Raw genomic sequence first — 24,322 nt, 5'->3', positions numbered from 1 at the left:
ACGCGACCGCGCCGAAATCCAGACGCAACCGCGCCTGCCTCCGTCGTGATCGCGTCCGGATTCCGGCGCTTCGTTTCAGCAAGAACGATGAAGAAGAGGCGCGCGCGGTGAGCGAGCTTCGTTTCAGCGAGAACGAGGAAGAAGAAAAAAAATCAAAGAAAGAGAAATTGTTTTATAAAAAAATAAAATAATATGACATGACACTTGATCCGTAATAATCCGCAGGATAGAGTCCGTAGTATAACAAATCTGTGTATATATATATATATATATCAAAATAAATTGATTTTTTATATATAATTTTGATGTTCAGTTATTAGATTAATTCATTTGATCCTGATATGACGGTAAGAACAGGGGACCCTCATTTTGAGGAGTCAACGTCACGTGGAAGTCAAAGGGCCAGGTGGTCCATTGGAAAAGGAGGAACCGACCGGACGCTCGAGAGAAGGTCGGGCCAATAGGCCGACCGGAGAAGGGTGACTGACCGACCGGATGGCCGACTGGTGTTTAACTGACGGCCAAAAGGCGCCCCGATGGGAGTCGGGGTTCCGGCGCTCGATTGAACAGGAACGAAGGGCCGAGCGGAAGTCACGCTCGGCCGAAGACATAAGGTAGCATACTGCTAACAGTATCCATAAAGCACATGACCGAGAATCTCCCAAGTAAACCACTATATATGTCCGGCCGGACGTAAGGTGGAGGCTGTCCGGCCGGATGTCCTGTAGGGAGTAAGGGGAAAAGGACAAGAAACATCTTTTTCTGACAGCGGGCATGTTCTACGTTCAGGCCATACTCAAAATCCTACAGCAGAAAGATCCGCTGTCCCATCAGAGACGTGCTCAAACTGTAGCGGTATGGTGTCAAGTAAGCTCCTCTGACAAGCCCACACTACGGTGTGGGAAAGGACACGTGTACACCTCGGTATGTGTGCACTCGCTTCTCCACAGCCCTATATAAAGGTCCTCACCCTTCGCCAGAGGTACGCGTTCTTGGAGACTTGGAGCCACTTTCTTGTTGTCGAGCTTTGCCTGACTTGAGCGTCGGAGGGTCGCCGCCGGGAACCCCTTCCCGGTCCAACTTCTGTGCAGGTTCGCCGGAGGATCATACGGCCAGTCGGAGACCCACATCAGCGACTTGGAGAGCGCCACGTGCCCAACGTCCGTTGATTCAGCTTTCGGACATGATCAATTTGGCGCCGTCTGTGGGAACGCTCCTGCATCCGATCGGAAACAATGGACGAGGCTGGACGACAACATTCGGTGATGCTCTCCACAGAGGAGCTCGACGCTTTGATCGAGACAAGAGCCGCCAAGCTTGTAGAACAGAGGCAAAAGTCGCAAGCCGAGCGGATGGAGCAACAAGCGACGTCAGGGTCAGGAGGCCGAGCGGAAGCCGAGTTTCGACCGGAGAACATCTCATCAAGGGGCCGAGATAACGATTCGATCGGCATTCAAGGGGAAGCGCACCGGGCGGGGCGAAAGGTGTACCAAATATAATATATGTTATATTCTTTCCGTTCGGCTGCATACTTGAAAATGCAGGAATAAAAGCTATTAGAACAAAGCAAAGGCATGATTTTGGCGGACCGAGCGGGTAGCTACAATCTTGCATTATGAAGACCCCGCGCCGTTTGGTCGGGAATATATATTATCCGAGCCAAATGCTCGATTGCGAAGGCCCCGGACCGTTCGGCCGGAGGTATAAGGTACGAGCCGCCCGCTCGAAATCGAAGGCCCCGGACCGTTCGGCCGGAGGTATAAGGTACGAGCCGCCCGCTCGAAATCGAAGGCCCCGGACCGTTCGGCCGGAGGTATATGGTACGAGTCGCCCGCTCGAAATCGAAGGCCCCGGACCGTTCGATCGGAGGTATATGGTACGAGCCGCCCGCTCGAAATCGAAGGCCCCGGACCGTTCGGCCAGAGGTATATGGTACGAGCCGCCCGCTCGAAATCGAAGGCCCCGGACCGTTCGGCCAGAGGTATATGGTACGAGCCGCCCGCTCGAAATCGAAGGCCCCGGACCATTCGGCCAGAGGTATATGGTACAAGCCGCCCGCTCGAAATCGAAGTCCCCGGACCGTTCGGACGGAGGTATATTGTACGAGCCAGACTCAATGCCGAAACTCCTACGCCGTTCGGCCAGGTAGATATTGTCCAAATTAGGCTTAAAAGCCCGTCGAGCTCCGACGTTAAAAATCGAGAGACGAGCCGGCGTCTATAAACTCGCCGAGCGGAAGACCGTCGAGCTCCGACGTTAAAAATCGAGAGACGAGCCGACGTCTATAAATCATCCGAGCAGAAGACCGTCGAGCTCCGACGTTAAAAATCGAGAGACGGGCCGGCGTCTATAAACCATCCGAGCAGAAGACCGTCGAGCTCCGACGTTAAAAATCGAGAGACGAGCCGGCGTCTATAAACCCGCCGAGCGGAAGACCGTCGAGCTCCGACGTTAAAAATCGAGAGACGGGCCGGCGTCTATAAACCATCCGAGCAGAAGACCGTCGAGCTCCGACGTTAAAAATCGAGAGACGGGTCGGCATCTATAAACCATCCGAGCAGAAGACCGTCGAGCTTCGACGTTAAAAATCGAGAGACGAGCCGGCGTCTATAAACCATCCGAGCAGAAGACCGTCGAGCTCGGACGTTAAAAATCGAGAGATGGGCCGGCGTCTATAAACCATCCGCGCAGAAGACCGTTGAGCTCGGCGTTAAAATCGAGAGCAGCGTCCTATAAACCCGCCGGCGGAAGATCGTCGAGCTCCGACGTTAAAATCGAGAGACGAGCAGGCGTCTATAAACCCGCCGGCGGAAGACCGTCGAGCTCCGGCGTTAAAATCGAGAGGCGAGCCGGTCTATAAACCATCAAGCGGAAGACCGTCGAGCTCCGGCGTTAAAATCGAGAGGTCGGCGTCTATAAACCCGCCGAGCGGAAGGCCGTCGAGCTCCGACTTTAAAAATTGAGAGCAGGCGTCTATAAACCATCCGAGCGTAAGACCGTCGAGCTCCGACGTTAAAAATCGAGACGAGCCGGCGTCTATCCATCCGAAGCGGAAGACCGTCGAGCTCGGCGTTAAAAATAGAGGCGTGCGGCGTCTATAAACCCTCAGTGGAAGACCGTCGAGCTCCGACGTTAAAAATAGAGAGACGTGCCGGCGTCTATAAACCCTCCGAGTGGAAGACCGTCGAGCTCCGACGTTAAAAATCGAGAGACGAGCCGGCGTCTATAAACCCTCCGAGCGGAAGACCGTCGAGCTCCGACGTTAAAAATCGAGAGACGAACCGGCGTCTATAAACCCTCCGAGCGGAAGACCGTTGAGCTCCGACATTAAAAATCGAGAGACGAGCCGGCGTCTATAAACCCTCCGAGCGGAAGACCGTCGAACTCCGACGTTAAAAATCGAGAGACGAGTCGGCGTCTATAAACCCGCCGCCCGGGATACCGTTGAGCGCCGACGTTAAAAATCGAGCGATGAACAGACATTTATAAAGCCGCTGAATGGATAGCAATTCGCATGACGCGACCCGGTTGTAATCACCGACTCATAATCGGTCCTACTATAAAGACAACAATAAGGCAACGTGTGGCCGAGCGGCTCCCTCATAAAATATACTTGGCGCAAGAAAATTAGGACCGAGGCAAAAGTTAAAGATTGGATGCTGATCGAACAAACAAATAACAAAAGAAGAGAATTTATTTGCGCTGAACAGAGGAAAGACATAATTTATAATAGTATTCGCCCCGAACGGCCAGCTACAAAAGACAGCAAACACTTAAAGAAAGTTCATAAACCCTTTATTCACTATCATCAAAATTAAAGAGAGAATCAGGGATGGAGCCCATCATGACCGCCAGATCATCAGGGGGGATCGACAGCTCGATTGGTATGTGACCCTTGGTCTTCAGATATTCGACCGCCACTTTGATCGCCTCTTCAAAAGTTAAAGACAGCTTGTCGCTGAACTTTTCGCCAAATTCATCCGAGCGAACGAATGCTTTGCGCACCTCCGTCGACCGACCGAGCTCCCCTTCTTGATATTCTTTAAAAGTAGCTTTAGAAGCGTCGAGGGCATCTTGAAAATCTTTCAGAGCCCCTTCCGCTTTAGCCTGGTCGGCTGAACGGCCCTCCCGTTCGGCGGACAGCGAGGCGTCCAAATCCTTCACCCGCTGTTCTAGCCCCCGGTTCTCCACCTTCATCAGGTCCATGTCGTCGATGGCTTTGCGTTTCCGGGTGGTCGCAGTCTTTATCTCCTTGCCCCGCTGCTTGACCAAAGCCTCAAGTCGAGCCACTTCGCTCGACAAGCCGGAGGACTTACCATGTTCGGCTTCCAGCAGCTTTTTGGCCTTCTCCAGAGTGGCCGTTGATTGTCTGCTTTCTCCCGAAGTTTTGAGCTTTTTCAGCTTGTCCTCCAGTTCGGCTAGGCGGTTGCTGATAGCAATCTGTTCCACCCAGTTCTGCAAATGGACGTGATCAGGTTAGAGGATAAATCAAAGTAACCAGCAAGGTAAAGAATATACCCCAGTCGCCTGCTGCAAATTGCTGTCACCTAGTTGACCGGGAGTCATAAGCGCGATACGGAGCCGAGCGTCCTCCCAAGCTTTGGCGAGGGGACCTGTAAGAGTGATCTGCTACTCAGGAACAGTTGGCCGATCAGCAGCCGCTAAATATTCCTCAGAAGGAAGTCGCAGGACAGTTTTTATCGGCCGCGCGCCGCTCGGGTCAACTTGAGGCGCAGCTGCTTTACCAGACGGCTCACCGCTTGAGGAAGGAAGGTCGCCCAATCGTCTAAGACGACGCACAGGCTGGGGAGGACTGGAGGGCGGCACCTCGGAGGTAGCCATGGGAGAGTCGAGCGGCGTGGGGGTACTCTCTATGGAGACCGTCCCGGAGATCACTGGAGCTTCATCACCCCGCTCGGAACGCTGTTCATCAGATGGGGTCGGCTGAGAGACTTGCTCTGGCCGTTTGCGCTTCCGAGTTGCTAGGGGAGCTTCATCGGCAGAACGGCCCTCCACTTCAACTTGAGCAGACGGTATATCGCCCGCAGCCTCGGTGGGAGAAGCAGAAGCGACTAAGGCCTCAGGGACATTCTGAGTCCCCTCACCCTCTCCGGTGGCCGGGCCAGCTAAGACCAAACCCCGTTCGGCGATCTCCCTATTCTTTACCGCCTCAATCTCAGCGGCTCTCAATTTCAGCCGCTCGGTGGCCTTGGCGCGCCACATGACTTCGGCTGCAGAAGCAAATAATAAATCAGTTAGAACAAAAGAAAGAGGACGATAAGAGCACTTACTCATGCTGCAAGGCAAGTCGGCTGGGACGGGGGACAGGCCGAATATATACAGCACTCCTGGAAGGAGCAGCTTGTCGATGTGGTAGCGCTGGCCGACCAGCCGGTCGGCTGCATGAAGATAGGCCTGATCGCCCCTAAACTTGCCGAGCTCCGGTTGTGCCGGCATCGCAGTCTGTCATTTGATACGGAAAGCCGGTGGCTCAGGGAAACGCATATAGAAAAAATGCTCCTTCCAGTGTTTGTTGGAGCTCGGCATATTATCAAAAAGGACAAAACCTATCATAGATTGGAAAACGAAAGTACCCCACTCGGCTTGCTTAGGATAGTAGAAGTAGTGAAAAACTTTGGGATCCAAGGGGATGCCGTTCAGTCTAAAGAGAATTACCACCCCGCTCAGCAGCCTTATGGAGTTCGGAACTATCTGGCCGAGCGGGATGCGAAAGTAGTTGCACACTTGTAAGAAAAACTTATGTGGAGGAAAGCGTAGCCCGGCTAAAAATTGGTCTCGAAAAAAGAGGACAGTGCCGGGCGGCGGTTCATGAGGCCGATCGGCGGGGGTGGCTAATACTATGTGGTGGTCGGCAGGGATCTCATAGGTCCGAGCGAGGCGCAGTGCGTCCTCCTCGTCAAACCGGCTCTCCATGGTCGTGTACCAAAGACCAGGAGCGCCGGCGGTCTGCTGGGAAGTGCTAGTCATAGTCGAAAGTAAAAAAGAAATGCGGGACAAAAAGAAAGGGAAATCAAGCAAGGAAGAAAGGTGGCAGAACGACAAGGGTAGCTAATCGAAAGCGTAAAGGAATGAGGAAGTGAAGAAAAGAAGGGCTTACGAGTAAAAGGGTGATCTAAATGGGTTGCGAGGTCGTCGGAGAGCTGAGAAACAGAGTCACCGGAGCAGAAAGAAGCAGCAGGGTGTTGAGGTGCGATGAAGCAGGAATGCGGCGGAGAGAAGAAATCGGAAACTTTATAGCGTTGGCCTCTGATAGCCCTAGTCGTCGGATTTAGGTTGCAAAAAACGAAGCTATCATCAAACCGTTCATTTGAAACGGCGGCTGTCCCATCGGAGGTAATGCCACCGCCATATGCTGACAAAAGCGAGATCGCCACGTGTCAGCAGGATACAGGTCACATTTAATGAGCGCCCCTTACTGCGCGCAGTGCACGTGCTGAATGGTAAAGGGGAAGATTCGGTATGGATTCCAAGGGAATACAAGGCACGGGCAAGACACAGCCGAACGGGTGCAACGAAGAGGGTGAACCGAGCGGATGAGCACACCCTAAGCCCTGTCGAGCGGACTAGTGTAGCGGTCGTTACTCAGTCAGATCGGCAGTCCAGTCAGTCGGACTTCGCCTCCTTCGACTAGACTTGAAGGGGAGGCAAGTGATCCCGCGGTAAGAACAGGGGACCCCCATTTTGAGGAGTCAATGCCACGTGAAAGTCAAAGGGCCAGGTGGTCCATCGGAAAAGGAGGGACCGACCGGACGCTCGAGAGAAGGTCGGGCCGATCGGCCGACCAGAGAAGGGTGGCTGACCGACCGGATGGCCGACTGGTGTTTAACTGACGGCCAAAAGGTGCCCCGATGGGAGTCGGGGTTCCGACGCTCGATTGAACAGGAACGAAGGGCCGAGCGGAAGTCACGCTCGGCCGAAGACATAAGGTAGCATACTGCTAACAATATCCACAAAGCACATGACCGAGAATCTCCCAAGTAAACCACTATATATGTCCGGCTGGACGTAAGGTGGAGGCTGTCCGGCCGGATGTCCGGCAGGGAGTAAGGGGAAAAGGACAAGGGACATCTTTTTCTGACAGCGGACATGTTCTACGTTCAGGCCATACTCAAAATCCTACAGCAGAAAGATTCGCTGTCCCATCAGAGACGTGCTCAAACTGTAGCGGTATGGTGTCAGGTAAGCTCTTCTGACAAGCCCACACTACAGTATGGGAAAGGACACGTGTACACCTCGGTATGTGTGCACTCGTTTCTCCACAGCCCTATATAAAGGTCCTCACCCTTCGCCAGAGGTACGCGTTCTTGGAGACTTGGAGCCACTTTCTTGTTGTCGAGCTTTGCCTGACTTGAGCGTCGGAGGATCACCGCCGGGAACCCCTTCCCGGCCCGACTTTTGTGCAGGTTCGCCGGAAGATCATACGGCCAGTCGGAGACCCACATCAGCGACTCGGAGAGCGCCACGTGCCCAACGTCCGTTGATTCAGCTTTCGGACAGGATCAGATCCCATAAATTGTTTTTTCATCAACCACAATATAAATTAAAAATATTTATGGGTTATAACGGACGATTCGACGTCTTAAGTAATTTCAAAATTTCTCAGATGTAATATACTCTTGTTAAAACTCGTTGTCTAAAAATTTCATCCCACCATTTATCATCCTACCATAACCATGGAGACGGAAAAAAAACCCTTATTTTAAAATAACTACAACAATGTCTTATTCATAATTTGATATCTAAAATACACCTTAAAGCAACTTTGATTCGCCTATAGTCAAAGCTACTAACTTTTAAAATTGTGATAACCAAAATGGTCAAAATTATTCTTAAAACAATATAATTTTTAATCAAAATTATTAGAAGGTAAAGTAAAAAAGATATTTTAATTATTAAATTATGGAGAGAAGATACTATAATATTCTTTTAAAGGTTATACCAGTAATAAGCTAAGGCTACTAAAATTCTGGAAATAAAAAATGTGTTAAAAATATTCTTTATTTTATAATTCAAAATAAAAAAGTATTTTGATATAAAACACATTGATGAAAATATTCTAGAAAAGAGAAAATATTTTAAAAATTGTGTTTTTTAGACATTTAAAAAATTGGAGGTGTATTTTTAAAAACTAGAAAAAAAAAGTGTGTAGTTTGAGGAATGTGGCATTTCTTTGAGCAATTATTCTAATAAAGCCTTGATATTGAGAGATTTTCAAATTGAGCTCCATATTTTACAATTTGTCTCCTCAATTTTCTCCAAAATGACTAAAAAAATAAAACTAGAAGCTAAATAGTCATTTTATTTTATGAATTAATGTTATAATTTAAAAATGCATTATTAATTTATTTAGTTATGTTATTTGGTAAAATAACTTAGTTAATTAAAATTTTATTTTCACAAGTGTTTATTAATTAAATATCTTTGACAATACTGAATATTTGAAGTTGTATTATCTACCAATCTTAATAATGTTTTAAAATAAATACTTGTTTCCATGAACCTTTGCTAGAATAGAAGCAACAATGGAAATTTTTGTGTCGAGTGAAAGTCTAATGGAGCAGTGTCGCATGGAGCTACAAGAATTAGAAACATCAACTAGTTTTGTGCTAGTCGTACGACTGTAAAGATATTTTCAAAAAAGAAAAAAAATAATCAGATTGGGTAACGTCGAGTCTGGGTGATCGATTTGATTTCACGAAAATTTTTCACCGGCCACCAAGATAAATCGGGAAGTGCTTGCAGCGGACAACCCAGGAGTCCATCATCCTTTAATTGTGTGCCCCATTTGAAGAAAATTTTTTTTTACAAATTCATCATAGCTGGGGCTCGAACCGTGGGTGTTTGGGTGACAACTTGGATACCCTACCGCTGCACCATAACCCAGGGAGCCAAAATGATTAACCAGGCTGGATAACGTCAAGCCTGGATGATCGGTCCGTCCCCACAGAAATTTTTCACTAGCCACCAGGGTAAATCGGGAAGTGCTCGCAACTGACAACCCAACATCCTATAGTTGTGTGTCCCATTTGGAGGGAAAATTTCTACAAATTCGCCATACCTGAGGCTTGAACCGTAGGTACCTAGGTGACAATTTGGATGCCCTACCGTTGCACCATAATCCTGGGAGCCAAAATGATTAATCAGACTGAGTAACGTCGAGCCTGGGATGACTGGCCCGACCCCACGAAAATTTTCCACTAGCCATCAGGGTAAATGGGGAAACACTCGCAACGAGCAGCCCAGAAGCCCAACATCCTTTAGTTGCGTGTCCCATTTGTAGAAAAAAATCCTGCAAATTCACCATAACTGGGGCTCGAACCGTGGATACCTGAGTGACAACCTGGATGTCCTGTCGTTGTACCATAGCCCCGGGGCTAAAATATTTTCAAGTTCATTATCAACAAATCCAATCGACGCCAAACACGTTGACATTAGGAAATCGCAACCATTTAGAAAAGTTTGCTAAACCTAAAGATCAAAATCTTCACAACAAAACCCTTCTAGGGCTTCTAATCTATCTATTCATCGTCGTCATCTACTTTCTTGCTTGCATGTTCTTGCATCAAATCTCTACCTTGTCTCAAGTTGTCTCTAAACCAAACAACTCCAAAGCGATCTTTTTACACACTAGACTTAAAATCTTATTAATTGATTTTAGTTTGAAATTTCAAATAGTTGATGTCCAATGAATGATATTATGTAAATAGTAGCCAAATCGCCCGGTTCACTTGGCCCCTTGACTTAGCCACTATGCTTGTTTAATGTATTTGGATTCATTAGTTGGATCCAATCAACCAAGACACCGAGACCAATTGGTCACTTAATCCATCTATTCTCATCAAACAGTCTAGAACACCTAAACTAAACTCCCACCGTATTAGACCACTCAACCCACCCCTTGATCATAATTTGAATCTTAGTGGGCACGAATATTCTAAAAATTGACCGTGCATAAACTATGCTCCAAATTTATCCCATAGGCGAACTAAGGAAGCAGACCGTCTACTTTCAGAATTAGTCGAGCGAGAACACTTAAGTTTTTTAAAATAATTTTTTCACTTGTTAGTCACATGATTTCTTCATCATCTCATCAATAAACAAAGAAAATATGACACACATATAATATTTGATTATTTTATCATAATGAATCAAAAAATTTTATAAAAAATATACCTTTAAAAGTTGACAATGAGAACCCTCAATTGTGTAGTTTTATGGAGAGAAAGAAACGTCTCGTCTTATGAGATAAGAGAGCGAGGAAAAAATTGGCTACCGTGATGAGCAACAACATCACGAGAGGATGAGAAATAGAGGAAGAAACCGAGAAATGAAGAGGATGTCGAGGGAATTAGGAGGGGAAGATGAAAAGAAAGAGTGACGCCAACAACATATGACAGGGTGTCGCCGGCCTTCACCGGCGACGGCGGCTAGGACGACACACTTGCATGACTCTACAAGCTAAACTACCACTCATACCGTCTGCCCACTAAAACCTATAGTGTGTGACCGACTTACCTATCTAGACTTAGTTCAATCTGATGAGTTACCCATCTCAATCAGCTCATCAAGACTGAATGTACAAACCAGAACAACCATCCATCTAAACACAATTCCTACATTCCTTTGCCCCACGGGGTTATCTGGAACGGTTAGTGCGTAGAAGCTTGCCACTTGAGAGCGTGAGTTCGAACCGCGGGGTAGTCAGGGAGTAATTCCCTAGTCCCTGTGCACCTCTTCCAACTGCGCACTAACTTCTCCAGCTACCATGATTTACCTCCCTCGTGAAGACCTTGGACGTGGTGCGGCGGGAGCGCTGAGGACGAGCGATATCACCTTTTTGCCACTTGCCACAATTCCTACATTCCTCTCTTGCTGTCGCTGGAGCATCTTGAACTGTTCCTCTCTTCTGACGCCATAGCAAGAGTGTATTAGCTTACTCAGAGCATAGGTCAGCAAAGGCAGTGATTGCAAGATCATCTCCAACGACATCGCTAGGTTGAGAAGCAATGCTTCCCGAAGATGTTGTATCTTTATCTTCGATTCATTTTGAGAAAATTATAGTGTGTATATCAGTTGGACCTAAACCTCTTTGTTTGAAATCGATCAAAGAAGCTGGGTTGCAAAAAGGAGAAGAATGAGCACCCATGTAGTGTCTTCAGTTTCAAACAGAGAGTTAGGTCCAACTGATTTACAACCTGTAATTTTCTCAGGGCGAATTGAAGATAAAGATACAACATCTTCAGGAAGGGATGCTTCAGGAAGCATTGCCTCTCAAGACACAGATGCCGTTGGAGATGATCTCACAGCCACTGCCTTTGCTAGAAGAGTAGCGCTCTAGTGCGAGAAGTTTTGAATCAGTAAGGCAAGTCATCTAATTTGAAAGCTGTTTTCATGTCTGCTATTGAGGTGCTAAGGGCAGATTCATAAGGATTGCCCCTCGTCTATTTTGAGTTCTCGGTCAACTTATGACATTTGCTTTCGATGCAGGAAACTTCCGAAGTATAAATAGCAGCAACCATTTTAAATGCTACAAGAAGAATTTTTTACATTACAGTAGATATCAACTAGAAAGATTTAAGTTAGAAAAGGAATATCGCACCTTATTCTGGGCTAGTTTGAAAATTTAGCAAGAAAGTAGAAGCAGCAATGGATACAGATCAGCGCTGATCCATCTTTTGCTGTACAATTTCATTCGATGTCAAAGCCCTTCTCTTGCAGCTCTTGAATGACTTCATTTCTCATTCGAAACCACAGCTTTTGAGCTTCGTGTTCAAATTTTTGAGATTGCAGTTGTTTTTGCAGGTTTTCCATATCTTTGTCACTGTCTATAAATCCTTTGGGTCCGACGGTTGTGCCAATGGCTCCGCCACTTTTAACAAACTCATCAAATGCCTCTTTGTCGCCTGGATATGGATACCTTATGCGCTCGTAGAGGTGGGCCAACTCTGTCTCTTCCTACGTATAAAAAAATACACACTTTATTTTCTGCTGTTTGCAATGAAGATGAATAAACACACAAAAATATAGTGAAACAAAGAGATAGTATATTCTTTTAACATATTATCAAGCCTATAATATTCAATCTTCTAACGCGTGCAAAGACTTTGGTTCTTTGGGAGGAAGTAGAATAAATATTATGCAAATACATCAAAACTGTTAGAATGCCTTTTATACCACTTGTTAAGATGGGAGACCACGACGACTCTAGCATTTTGACTACAAGAATCCGCTGCTTGAAACTGCCCTTTAAAGATTGAAACCGTGCTTGTAGAATGTGGACCTAGGGCTATGTGGTGGAACCTTCCTCTCCCATAATAGAGTAGAACAACAGGAGCAATTAAAATAGCTCAGCTTAAGTCTACTCTGTGAAGATAATCCAAATTTATGTAATATAAGAGCAAAAAAATAATGAAATCGGACAAATAATTGTCTACACCTTGTAGAAGAAATCTCTTGGTTCTCCCAAGATGCCTCTCTCAAAACAAATAGTGAAAACAAAAAATCTCACTTTTAGCGCTTTCCCCAAAACAAAAGCCCGCCAAAAAGGAAAATCCTTCACTCTATAAAGCCTACAAGCTTATGATAAACCTTCATATGCACCTCATTGTGTCTGGTTGGCTCTAGAATGTTCGCAAGGTAAAAATAGGAAGAAACTCTATAATATCCTAAAACAAGGGTTTAAAGGATGTTGAGCTACCATTGGGTTTGATGGGCTTCCAATCTAGACAGTAATGCGCAGCCACACTTGTGCTAGGTTGGTCTATCTCATTGACTCGACAAATCTATCCTTTGGAGAGATGATGCTCCATTGATCCATTCACAGTTTAAAATATTGTTCTGTGTCGGTGGACATGGATGGCATTTGTTGTTCTACTGACCAACCAACATGCAATAATTGTCGAAAGGATGACATTTGTTGTTCTACTGACCAACCAACATGCAATAATTGTCAAAACCACCGAAACAATTATTCCTCAATGGTTTTGTTTCTTTCTTCTGTGAGCAGCAAGGGCAACGGTTAAAACACCATAATGAGGGCACCAAACAATGAGGCAAGAGTTGGGTTGCTGGCACAAATGATGAAATGACAACTGCAAACAAAGAAACAACACCAAGCATCAAAATTTTCTTGCAATCGACCTAGCTTCGACTAATGAAATCACAATAGAGGAATGAATCCAACTTAAACTTGAGCAGATTGATGGAATGACTTCAACTTTTCCAACATGATTTGTGGAATAGTGAAACAAAAAGATTAAAGGGTGCACGAAGCTCACCAATGTGGAGTCCCAGGGAAAGATCAATTGTACGCAGCCTTACCTGCATTACAAGAAACAATTTTCACAACTCAAATCTATGACCACCAGGTAATATGGTAACAACCTAACCGTTGTACAAAGGCTCCCTTTCTCTTTGTAGATTAAGGATTTTTCGTAAATGTTATCCCTCCTCTTCTCCCCTTTCCTCCTCTTCCTCAACTTCTTTCTCCTTCTCCTTCTCCTTCTCCTTGGTTCCTTTAACATGATTTATTGGCACACCCTGGTTTGTTCTAGTGTGGAACCGTTACTTTGGCTTTGAATAACCTTTCAAGCCTTAATTCCATTTGATAGTCTAGGTGATCCACTAAAATGATCCTGCTCCTCTCTACTTGGTCTACCACTGCACAAAATAAAGTCATTCAACATCTCTCACTTTACACTAAGTTTGTACGCTATTCCTTTGACTAATGAGACTACTTGACCATGGGGAGGGATCCCCTAAATCTTTTTACTAGTAAAGCATTTAATAGATTGTTTGGCATATGGTGATTATGATACATTGTGCTACTTGAGCACTTTACACTTGTTGATAATTGTTAGGGCTCCAAAACCAAGAATAGATACACAGAATTATTTTAGGATTAGCACATACAATCTGGTAAAAAGACTCTCCACCAACCAAAGTCACTACTCTCTTCTCTTCTGATAACAATTCTTAGATCCCCTCCCCTCTAACTTCCTACAAACTTATAACCACACACACATACACTCTAAAACATGTTAACATAACTGCCATAAAGATATAACTGACTCTAAACATAAATTGCCTACAGTATATTAATTCTATTCAAGCCTCTTTGTGTTTTGTCCCTCCTGGAATATACAAGTTATGTTTTGGGTCTGTCTCCCCATGATCTGCCATGTTTCCCCCATGATCCAGCACCTGGTCCACATCTGAAACTTGGTTCCTATCATTACCAATACCACCTGCTGCATCTCTAGCCTTATCCTCAAGGCTAAAATAAGGAAATTGAGTTCTAAGAGTGAAATCATCCTCCCACGTGCCAATCATGTCTTGCCCTTCCATTTGACTAGCCATTGACAAATCACTTTGTCATTATGAACAATGTCTACTAGCAATCACATATTCTGGTTCCACAGCATCTTCTAGTGCTACCTCCAGTCCATTGGGTAGATCTGTTTGCACATTGTACTCGCCAATAGCTTTCTTAAGTAATGATAGATGAAAGATGGGATGAGCCTGAAAAGAGGTGGAAGTTTAAGCTTATTTGCAACCTCTCCATATTTTGCAACAACCTAGAAAGGTCCATAATATCTCGCTATCAATTTTTGATTAATCCTCCTAGTAACCGTGTGCTACCTTTGGGGCCTATAATTTAAGGAACACTCATTCTCCTATCAATTTTTGATTAATCCTCCTAGTAACCGTGTGCTACCTATGGGGCCCATAATTTAAGGAACACTCATTCTCCTACTGCAAATTGCAATGACTTCCTCTTTTTATCAGCATATCTCTTCATATGTTCTTGTGTCCTAGAGAGATTATATTTAAGTTGAAGGAGAGCTTCATCCCATATAAGATCTTGTATCGGCAAAGGTTGGACTAGTCCCCCAAGAGCGGTTGCAGCATATTTTGTTCAATAAGTTTTCAAGAAATCAGAATGTCCTCCTAAAGGGGAACAATGAAATTCCTTTAGGAATTATTGTGTCGAAGGAGATGAAACAGAAATAACAAGTTTGTTGTTATAGTATAAAACTCCTTGCTGCAGCTCAAAACCTTGATGGGAATTTGGATTGTTGGTCAAATCCTCCATAATTTTCTCCAACTGATGGTCTTGTTTAGCTTCTTCAATAAGATGTTCATGTTCCTCCCATGTAGGGTAAGACACCAAAGCATGATATTCACCTTCTTCATGTATTCTAGATAATGAATCAACAACTTTATTTTCCAAAACTGATTTATAAATGACTTCAAATTGGTAACCCAATAACTTAGCCATCCAACATTATTGATCTATGGTTGTGATCCACTGCTATAGTAAATTCTTAAGGCTCTTTTGATCCGTATACATTATAAAAGATCTCCCAAGAAGATAGGGATGCCAATGTTGCACAGACCAAAACAAAGCCATCAATTCTTTTCCATATGCAGATTTTGATAAATTCCCTTCCGATAAAGCTTTACTAAAATAAGCTATTGGCCTTCTATTTAGCATTAATACCAATTCCCCTTCCAAAGGTGTCACACTCAATCTCAAAAGGCCTTGAAAAATAAACTTTACTAAACTCCTTTTGAAGTTAATCAAAAATATTCTACACTTTGAAATATATATCAGCCCTAGTAATACATGCAACTGGGTCTCAACCATCAAACATTGGTAATTCAACTTTCTTAACAGACATTCTATACTCTTCCAATTGATCACCTTGTTGTTCCTGAGACCCAGATTGAGAGGACTGATCAACAGAAGTGGATGCCCCTTCAATGGTGTTGCTTCAACCCTTGTTCATAACTATTTGTTGACCTCTTGTAAAAGAGACCATGTTGTTGTATTTCAGACATTAGTTCATTGCATAATACCTCTCATTTCTTCCATATTTTCTTCTTGTGTCACCATCCTCTCTTCCAAAACATTAATCCTATCTGACATTTTTGGCATTCCTTCTAAGCATACAACCTTCTTACATCCGGTAGGTCGGACTAATGTTAGAGCTCCAAAACTCAGAATAGATAAACACACAGAATTATATTAGAGTTAACACAAACAATCTGGTAAAGAGACTCTCCACCGGCCAAAGCCATTGCTCTCTTCTCTCTTCTAATAACAATTCTTAGATCCCCTCCCCTCTAACTTCTCATAAACTTATAACCACAAACATACTCTAAAACATGTTAACATAACTGTTACAAAGATATAACTGACTCTAAAACATAAACTGCCTACTATATATTAATTTTATTCAAGCCCCTTTGTGTTTTGTCCCTTTGGAACATACAAGTCATGTTTTGGGCTTGTTTCCCCATGATCCAGCATGTTTCTCTCATGAAACAACACCTGGTCCACATCTAGAACTTGGTTCCTATCAATCATCTCATCTTCCCTAGGGATGCCACTAATGATAGATACTTCTCTATAAATTTCCATATGAATTTCTTTAGCATGAGCCACCATTAAAACTATACTATCTACCCTATAATTGTACTCCATGGGATCTAATGAGAGTAGTGAAGTCAAATTCTTCCTTATGTTTATAACAATATATTGATGTCTTGAACGTTTAGCTCTAAGTCATCTCCCAAATTAAGAGTATTGGTTGCACATGAGATAAATATTGCAACCCACCTTGTCATGGAACATGCATGTGGAGCACAAGTTGAGTCTAAATACTAAATGAAACAGAACATTCTTTTTCTGATAAGAACATCTTTTACCTCGACTATTAACTTCAAATTGTCATAACTCACTATCTTTTTCTCGATATAATTCCTCGAGTGACCATATGTCTTCTACTTAAGCATTAAACATTACAACAACTACCACACTGTTATGAGGGGCTGGCTATATGGATCCTCCTATGCTAGGACTCCTTTTCTACTGATGGGAGCAATACAGCTAATAGCCAACAAATGACGAGTCATATTTCAATAAGAACTTAATGGGTTGATCCACGATCTGCCTAGTCTTACTTTTATTGCTATATTGGGTGTTACTCACATATTGTTTAATGTAAAATAGAGTGGATTTGTTTCTAGCTCTATTGAATCTTTTTCTTGGTTCGATAACAATCTTTATAAGCCAATGATATTTTTCCATGTTTTTGAATACAATCAACCGACATATAACTAATTGATTTTTTTAGTTTTTCCTTCAATGGTACCTCAACAAGCTATAAGTGTGAAAGAGACTCAAGAATAATTCCTCTTTTTATAAGGGCTAAAACCCGATTACTTATTTTGGCTTTTTGGCCCCATATTATAAATCATGGATCTCAAAAGATATGAATGATTTGAATGAAAGATTAGATACCATGTAAAATCGACTAAATACTTTGGATGACACTCGATGGAAGATCATGCATTTCACATCTGCTACCATGTTTCTTGGGGATTTTCAAGTAATATTAAGGTACATCAATCAAGAAGAATTGGATAGTGGTTATTCCTGAAACATACTAAACAATTAAGCATGTAACGAAATAATCAAAGAGTAAAAAAACCCATCCCTCTTGGAGTAGGTTGACTTTACTCAATATAACTAACACGGCTTTAAAAAGTCACCTAATCAGCCACATTCATGGCCTCCTAGGCATTCTAGCAAGGAGCCACATTATAGACAATATATGAAGTTGGCCTTAATATGCAAGACTAGGCTTGCTAGACGTCCACATATGTGGTCTAGATAGCAATATAACATTCATCAGAATCAATTTTGATTGATCCAACAAATAGAAACCTAATAATAAAACCTTTTTATGATACTTCTTCGTGAAAGAAGATTAACTAGATACTTTTGAATCCATAAAACTACATAGATAATTAAATTATCCTAACAAATATGCCAACAAGGAGGATGCACAATCACAACCCTAATGTTGTAGGATAGATTTTTATTTAGAACACTCCAATTGAAAGAAAATCTCTAAATATGAAGGGGAAAGAAACACTTAAAATTCAGTTCTATGGAACTAACTTAGCTGATAAAGGGAGTCTGGTGCATGAAGCTCCCGCCAATGCTGGTCCCGGAGAAGGATATGTTATATGCAGCCTTATTCTGCATTGTAAGAGATTGTTTTCACGACTCGAGCTAGTGATTTCAGTAACAACTTTACCGTTGCGTCAATGCTCCCCTTCATTTGAATAATACTAAAATTCAAGCCACAAAAAATTGTATAACCTATGGAATTTGGCAACCTCTCATTTCAGGATATAAATTTCGAGAAAAGAAACATTCACCTTTGACCGTATTTAAATATTCCACCAACCAAATACATTTTCATTAAAGTATTCTGACAAATATGCCAACAAGGAGGATGCACAATCACGACCCAACTGTTCTAGGAAAGATTTTCATTGAGAACGCTCCAATTGAATGAAAATCTCCAAATGTGAAGGGGAAAGAAACACTTAAAACTCAATTCTATGGCAACTAAAATTTAGTTGATACAACAACAACAATCAAACTTATCCCATTAGGAAAACTCGGTTCTATGGCAACTAAAACTTAGTTGATACAACAACAACAACAACCAAACCTTATTCCACTAGGTGGGGTTGGCTATCCATTAATTGAACATTTGTCTGAAAGTCAACACTAATCGGCAACCTAACGTGCAACCCTCACCCTTTTTCATTTGAACTTGGGACTGACATTGATGAGTTTTAGCTAATATGATACTAAAATACAGGCCACAAAAAATTGTATAAACCATGCATTTTGAATAATCACGAACACAAGCAACCTTTCATATCAGGAAATAAATTTTTAGAAAAGAAGCATTTCACCTTTGGCCGTATCTGAATATTCCACCAACCAAATACATTAGTTTCATTACACCACCAAGCAAGACCAAAGATAGCATAGGTGCATAGCAAAGCTTTCCCCATCTGCTTCACGAAGTAGAAGTCCCCTTTTTCAAACCCAAGTTTCCTGAAGGCGCACAGCGATCCAAGCAATAAAACAATGGTATACCCATTGAAAACTGCATAAATTTGCATGAAAATCACTTACTTGATAAGTTTCTGAACATCGAATGCCTTACCCATCGAAGGACCTGAGGCCAAATTTCCAACACCATTCAGTGAGACATTTAACCGAACAATTGGCAGGCGCGTAGTCAAACAAACAAATAAACAAACAAAAACAGAAGGAACGCGAACGCAAATCGTGAGACAGAAACAGATGCAAATTGTGATGTCAATTTAGAACAATTATAAAGAGAAAAAGGGGGGAAGTTTGATGCAAATTTGTGGAAGAACGTAGAGTGAGAAGGCGAAAAGAGATGGAGACTCACTCAGTGGAAGTCTGGCGGATCAGAAGGGGCGTCGCGTGGCGTGGCTTCCAGGAGAGGAGCAGCAACGCCGCAATTACCCAGCGAGGGGCGGTGACTTAGAACAAAACGGCGGCGGCGGCTCGAGAGGCGGATTCTATTTCTAAGGGCTAGTTGGTTTGCTGTAAATTGTAAATCAGAAATTATATTATCAAATTTGTTCATAATTCGAATTTAGCTGTTTTTAAACTTATTTATTTTATTTTATATTAAATTCGATCCGAGCTTAATTTTTTATTAACCTTAACTAATCCTTATAAATTCGACAATTTACAAAAACACATTCAAAGTTGTTAAATTACTAAAATACATCACAGTCCTTATTTTTTAAAGGGCGCATTTATTTGTTATCCATACTACTCCTCTAGTCTTTAATCCTAAATTATTAGCTTTCTTTCTATTTAAATGGATGAATCGAATCAAATAAAATAAATAAATAATAATAATAATTATTATTTTATTATTATTTTTTTACAAAAGTCAAATTTAAAAAGTTCATTTTTTAAAAAATATTATTGAACTATGATAATCTAAATTTATCCGTATTTTTAAACTTTTAAATTTTGATAAAAATAAATAAAAATTAAAAATATAAAAAATAATAATAAAATTAAAAATAAATGACTCTACAATCTGCTAGCCTAGCTTAATTGTGTGTTGCCTATGCTATGCCAACTACACAGACGCGCAAATGTTAGACTTCTGGGCTGTTTAATATACTTTCTCGATCGATAAAATTTTTTTTTATAAAATTAGACAGTAAAAACTAAATCGACCGCCTTGGTTAATTTTTTTTTAAAATGGACAAATTCAACATAAATAAGATTTATTCACACTTAGTCACATCCAAGGATCTAATAAAACCTTAAAAATAGAATATGAAAAATTTAGGGGAATTTTAAGACCTTGGAACTAGGGGGTGAACATCAGACTTAATTAAATTTGTTAAAATTAAACTAATTATTTTTTTTTACAATTAAATTGATCAATTTTTACTTAATCAATCAAATCGATAAAAGTTAAATAATTCAGTTAGAAATAGAATAAATTATTATTTTAAAAAATATATAATATATTAAGAATTTTAATAAAAACTTAATCAGTTTAATAAAAAAAATTAAAAACCTAAATATTTTTATTATTATTTAATAAAAATGGTTTAATCGGTCCATCAATTTTCAAAATTAAAATTTTAAATTTAATTTATTATCCAAAATAATCGATATATTTTTTTCAAAAAAAAAAAGAGCGAATCAAATTTTCAAATTAATTTGATTTCATTAGTTATTTTTATTGAATCTGATTTAGTTTTGGATTTTTCTTTGGATGATCCTATAATGAGAGCAATAACCTTTTTATCTAGTTTAGCGTTAGTTTGTTCATGCAGTTTTATTTCACAGAAAATTTCATCTACTTTTAATTTAGATAGATTCCTCAAAATTTTGTATGTATCCATGATGGATGTCTACAATGTATTTTGAGGAAATGCATTTAGAGCATATCTTATTAGATCATGATTCTTCATCTGGTGGCTGATTGTATGGAACTCGTTGAGAATGTCCTTGATCCTTCCGTGCAACTGACTTGCAATCTCTCCTTCTTGTATTTTGATATTAAATGGCCTATTCAAAAATAAATCTCTTTTAGTTACCTTTGTGTTGTTGGTCCCTTCGTATAGTTCTATAAGCTTGTCTCACAACTCCTTTGCATTCTCATGTAGTCCGACACGGTTTAACTTCTCCTTCGTTAGTCCACATTGAATTGTGTTGAGGACCTTGAAGTCAATTTGGGCATTCTTCTTCATTTCCAAATTTCAATTTCTTGATCAATTAGAGTTCTAGTGTTGTGGTCGACTGACACCTTGTATCCTTTGGTGACGCTAAACCACTAGTCGAAGTCGGCCTTCAGATATACTTCCATTTGTCTCTTCCAGCAGGGGAAGTCATCTCCTTTGAATAGCAGGGGATGAATGGTGTTGGATCCCTCGATTTGGGCCATTAATTTTCTGAAAAGAGAACTTAAGACAGATACCAAGACTTGGTCTTGGGGTAAGTAGTGTGGGGAAAAGATAGAGATTATAATTATAATTAAGTGGCAGGAATTGAAAAATTAAAAAAACAATGATCCCCCTACTCGATCAGTGGTTGCATCAATTTAAAGCTAATTAGGCTCTAATACCACTTGTTGGATCGAGATGCATGTGAGAGGGGGAAGGGGGTAAATCACATGGCCCTTTAAAGACTTCTCTTTTTATTTTGAAAAGTGAGTACATGGCAGAATTAAGATATAGAAAAAAAACCAAAACATAATTACGCAAGCGGTTTACTTGGTTCGGAGCCTTCGGTGACTCTTACTCCAAGATTGGGTCCTGCAGACCTATCGATGGGTAATTCACTAATAATCTCTTCCGAAACCACCGGAAGAGGGGATTGAGTATAAAAAAGAATACGAATAAGTGTAACACACTGTACTTTTTCTTTTGCTATAATTAAGTACAGAACTGAATTTTGTTACCCAACACTTACGAAGATGATCAGCTTAGGCTCAGTGTTGGATGACCCCTCAGTAGTAGTCGGATGCAGCAACGTCGTAACGGAACAATAGTAGGAAGATAAAGTTGTCAGAACGTCAAACGGATGCGTAAAAACTTGTAGAGTTGATGATTAAGCCTTAGTCGAGCAGCTCTTTTATAGAGTGTGGAAGGCGCCTTCCATAGCACTGAAAGCTCCTTCCATAGCGCTGAAGGCACCTTCAATAGTGCTGAAGGCACCTTCCATAGGCAAACTTTTATCTTGACACAACTCCTCCTTACCGACCATGAAGTCTTCTGTCTTATCTGATTGAAGGCACCTTCCAAACTCCCGAAGGTGTCTTTCATGAATAGTACTCAAGGCGCCTTCAAAGTTCCTGAAGGCGCCTTCAAAGTTCTTGAAGGCGCCTCGAGTACTGTTCACCCGAGGCACTTTATGCTCCTTTTGCCTTACAAAAGGTATTAGTCCTATACAAAAATGTCTAACCTGTAAAACAAAGTTAGCATCATAATAATAAGCAATAATAATTAGTTCTTGTCCTTTAGTCAGGGTCTCAGTTTAGTGATCTAAAACGGACCTAAACTATACCAGCGCCAAAAGGCGAAACTTTGACTCGTCCTTATGAGAACTCTTTTCTCCAGTAACTTACTTTTACTTACCTACTTGCAGTCTATTGATTAGCCTCTCAACCCACCAGGTCTTCTCGCTAGTTGTTAGGTCTGTAGACCCAACTGGATTTCGACCAAATGTCAGGCCCCACGGATCTAGCCGTACTTCCCGCCAAATATCAAATAGGCCCTTTGACTTATTTAGGCTTCATACCAACTATCAGGTCCTTCAACCTAGTTGAGTTTCCTGATGTTAGGTCCCTTAGATCCATCAGTCCCTACATGCTCGGTAAATATATTAGATTACAAAAACACCTAACTTAATTTACTTATCATTCATCAAAACTTGAGTTAGACCGTTTAATGCAAATTGCACAAACACTCTCTTCCAAATATCAAGTCCTTTTTGGATCAACCCTTGGTCAAACTAACCAAAATAAGTACATTGACAAATATCAAAATCTCGAAGGCTGATTATATCAATATTTTTTAGGTCACCACATTGGTGTGAATTAGGCCTAGTGGTTCGTTGCTTCTTTCAACATGTTGAAAGGATGACCTTGTCATTTTCATTTTAATACAAATCTCACACTTATTTTTTGGGTCAAGGTGGAATGTAGGTATACTTTGCATATTAATTAATCTACACAACACATCGTAATTAACATGTTCTAATCTATCATGCCACAAATATGAAGGCTCAAGCATATAAACAGAAGAATTTTTAATTTTATTAACCTTAGGCCTAATAGCCATTACGCTTAGATTGAATAACACATTGGTTACATAACCATTTTCTAAAAGTACTCCATTTTTAGACATAAAAACTATGTCTGACTCAAACACAATGCTAAGCTTAACAATGATCTAGACATCAGATTCTTCTGAATGTCTGGAACATACAACATATTATTGAGAGTCAACTCTTTACCCGAGGTCATATTCAGCAATACTTTTCCTTGGCTCTTGATGTCTAAGATTGCTAAGTTCCAAATAAACAGTTTATCCTCATATTTGATTTCTTTAAAGTTATAAAGTAGCTCCTTGTTGCATCATATATCTAGTGGCACCAGTATCAATCCACCATTACTGCGATTTTGAACCTACGAAGTTCACTTCAGAGATCACGACATAGAGGTTGTCCATTTTTGGTACTTCATTCATGTTGGTCTCCTACTTATTCTTCAGTTTTCTTCACTCCAAAGATTTGTGACTGACTCTGTCATAGTTAAAGTATTTCCCAGAGAACTTCTTTTTGCTTATGCCTCCTCTAGGTCTTATCTTGAAAGAGTTAAGATTCTTTCGTTTTGAGTTTTGACTATGCTTGATGACATTAGCTTTCACAATATTGTTAATATTAGCCCTAAGAGCCAATTATGAGATGATTATGCTTATTAAGTTAATGGCTTATTGGGTTAATGGTTAATCAGAGCCGCTTGCGAAGACATATACTAAGTTGTAGTAATATTTCCATATGTGATATAGAAACTGCATGAGACTTTTATTATGATTTGCATTATGTTATGAGTATTTGTTTTGTGTTGAACGAACTAAAGGATATAACATCTTCATACATGTTATGAACGCATGCTATTGTCTAATTTCGTTCAACAGAAACATACATGGTTATGGGTGGCTCAGGTTGGCATCTGTTGAGAACAGATTGTGTGAAACACAAACTGTGGTGAATAGTTTTATTGGTCTCGAGTATATTGTGGTCTTAGGTATGACAGCAACCCATAACCATGTCATATTCTATTTAGCATATATATTGATGCATGTCATGATATACCATGATTGTATGTGATGCACGTGTAGTTTAATCATAATTAGG

General features: G+C 41.4%; 1 protein-coding gene across 2 annotated transcripts; it reads right to left on the bottom strand.

Moving 5' to 3' along the window:
• Positions 1–11,519: 11,519 nt before the first annotated feature.
• LOC122024460 lies at positions 11,520–19,475 on the bottom strand. 2 transcript variants are annotated; one of them, XR_006123436.1, is made up of 5 exons: positions 19,314–19,475; positions 19,031–19,073; positions 18,805–18,949; positions 11,621–11,976; positions 11,520–11,548 (listed from the first exon to the last, which is right to left on the bottom strand). XR_006123436.1 is itself a non-coding variant. In XM_042583097.1 (4 exons), exons 2-4 carry the CDS (start codon positions 19,063–19,065, stop codon positions 11,710–11,712), a joined length of 447 nt encoding a protein of 148 aa, XP_042439031.1. In that variant the 5' UTR covers positions 19,066–19,073; positions 19,314–19,475; the 3' UTR covers positions 11,520–11,709. The 2 variants fall into 2 exon arrangements, 1 of the variants encoding a protein (XP_042439031.1); XM_042583097.1 differs by having other exon boundaries at positions 11,520–11,976.
• Between the last annotated feature and the right edge of the window lie 4,847 nt (positions 19,476–24,322).

This window comes from Zingiber officinale, chromosome 9B (assembly GCF_018446385.1).
Source record: "Zingiber officinale cultivar Zhangliang chromosome 9B, Zo_v1.1, whole genome shotgun sequence".
Classification (NCBI taxonomy): Eukaryota; Viridiplantae; Streptophyta; class Magnoliopsida; order Zingiberales; family Zingiberaceae; genus Zingiber; species Zingiber officinale.
Note: the sequence above shows the minus strand (reverse complement) of the source record. Positions and strands in the feature narration are given on the sequence as shown.

Bases quoted from the DNA above. Each gene is read 5' to 3' on its own strand.
- LOC122024460 (XM_042583097.1), bottom strand. From the start codon at position 19,065: ATGGGTAAGGCATTCGATGTTCAGAAACTTATCAA. The intron at 18,950-19,030 runs GTAAGTGATTTT...GTGCGCCTTCAG, and splicing joins GATGTTCAGAAACTTATCAA to GAAACTTGGGTTTGAAAAAG. The intron at 11,977-18,804 runs GTGAAATGCTTC...TTTTATACGTAG, and splicing joins ATATTCAGATACGGCCAAAG to GAAGAGACAGAGTTGGCCCA.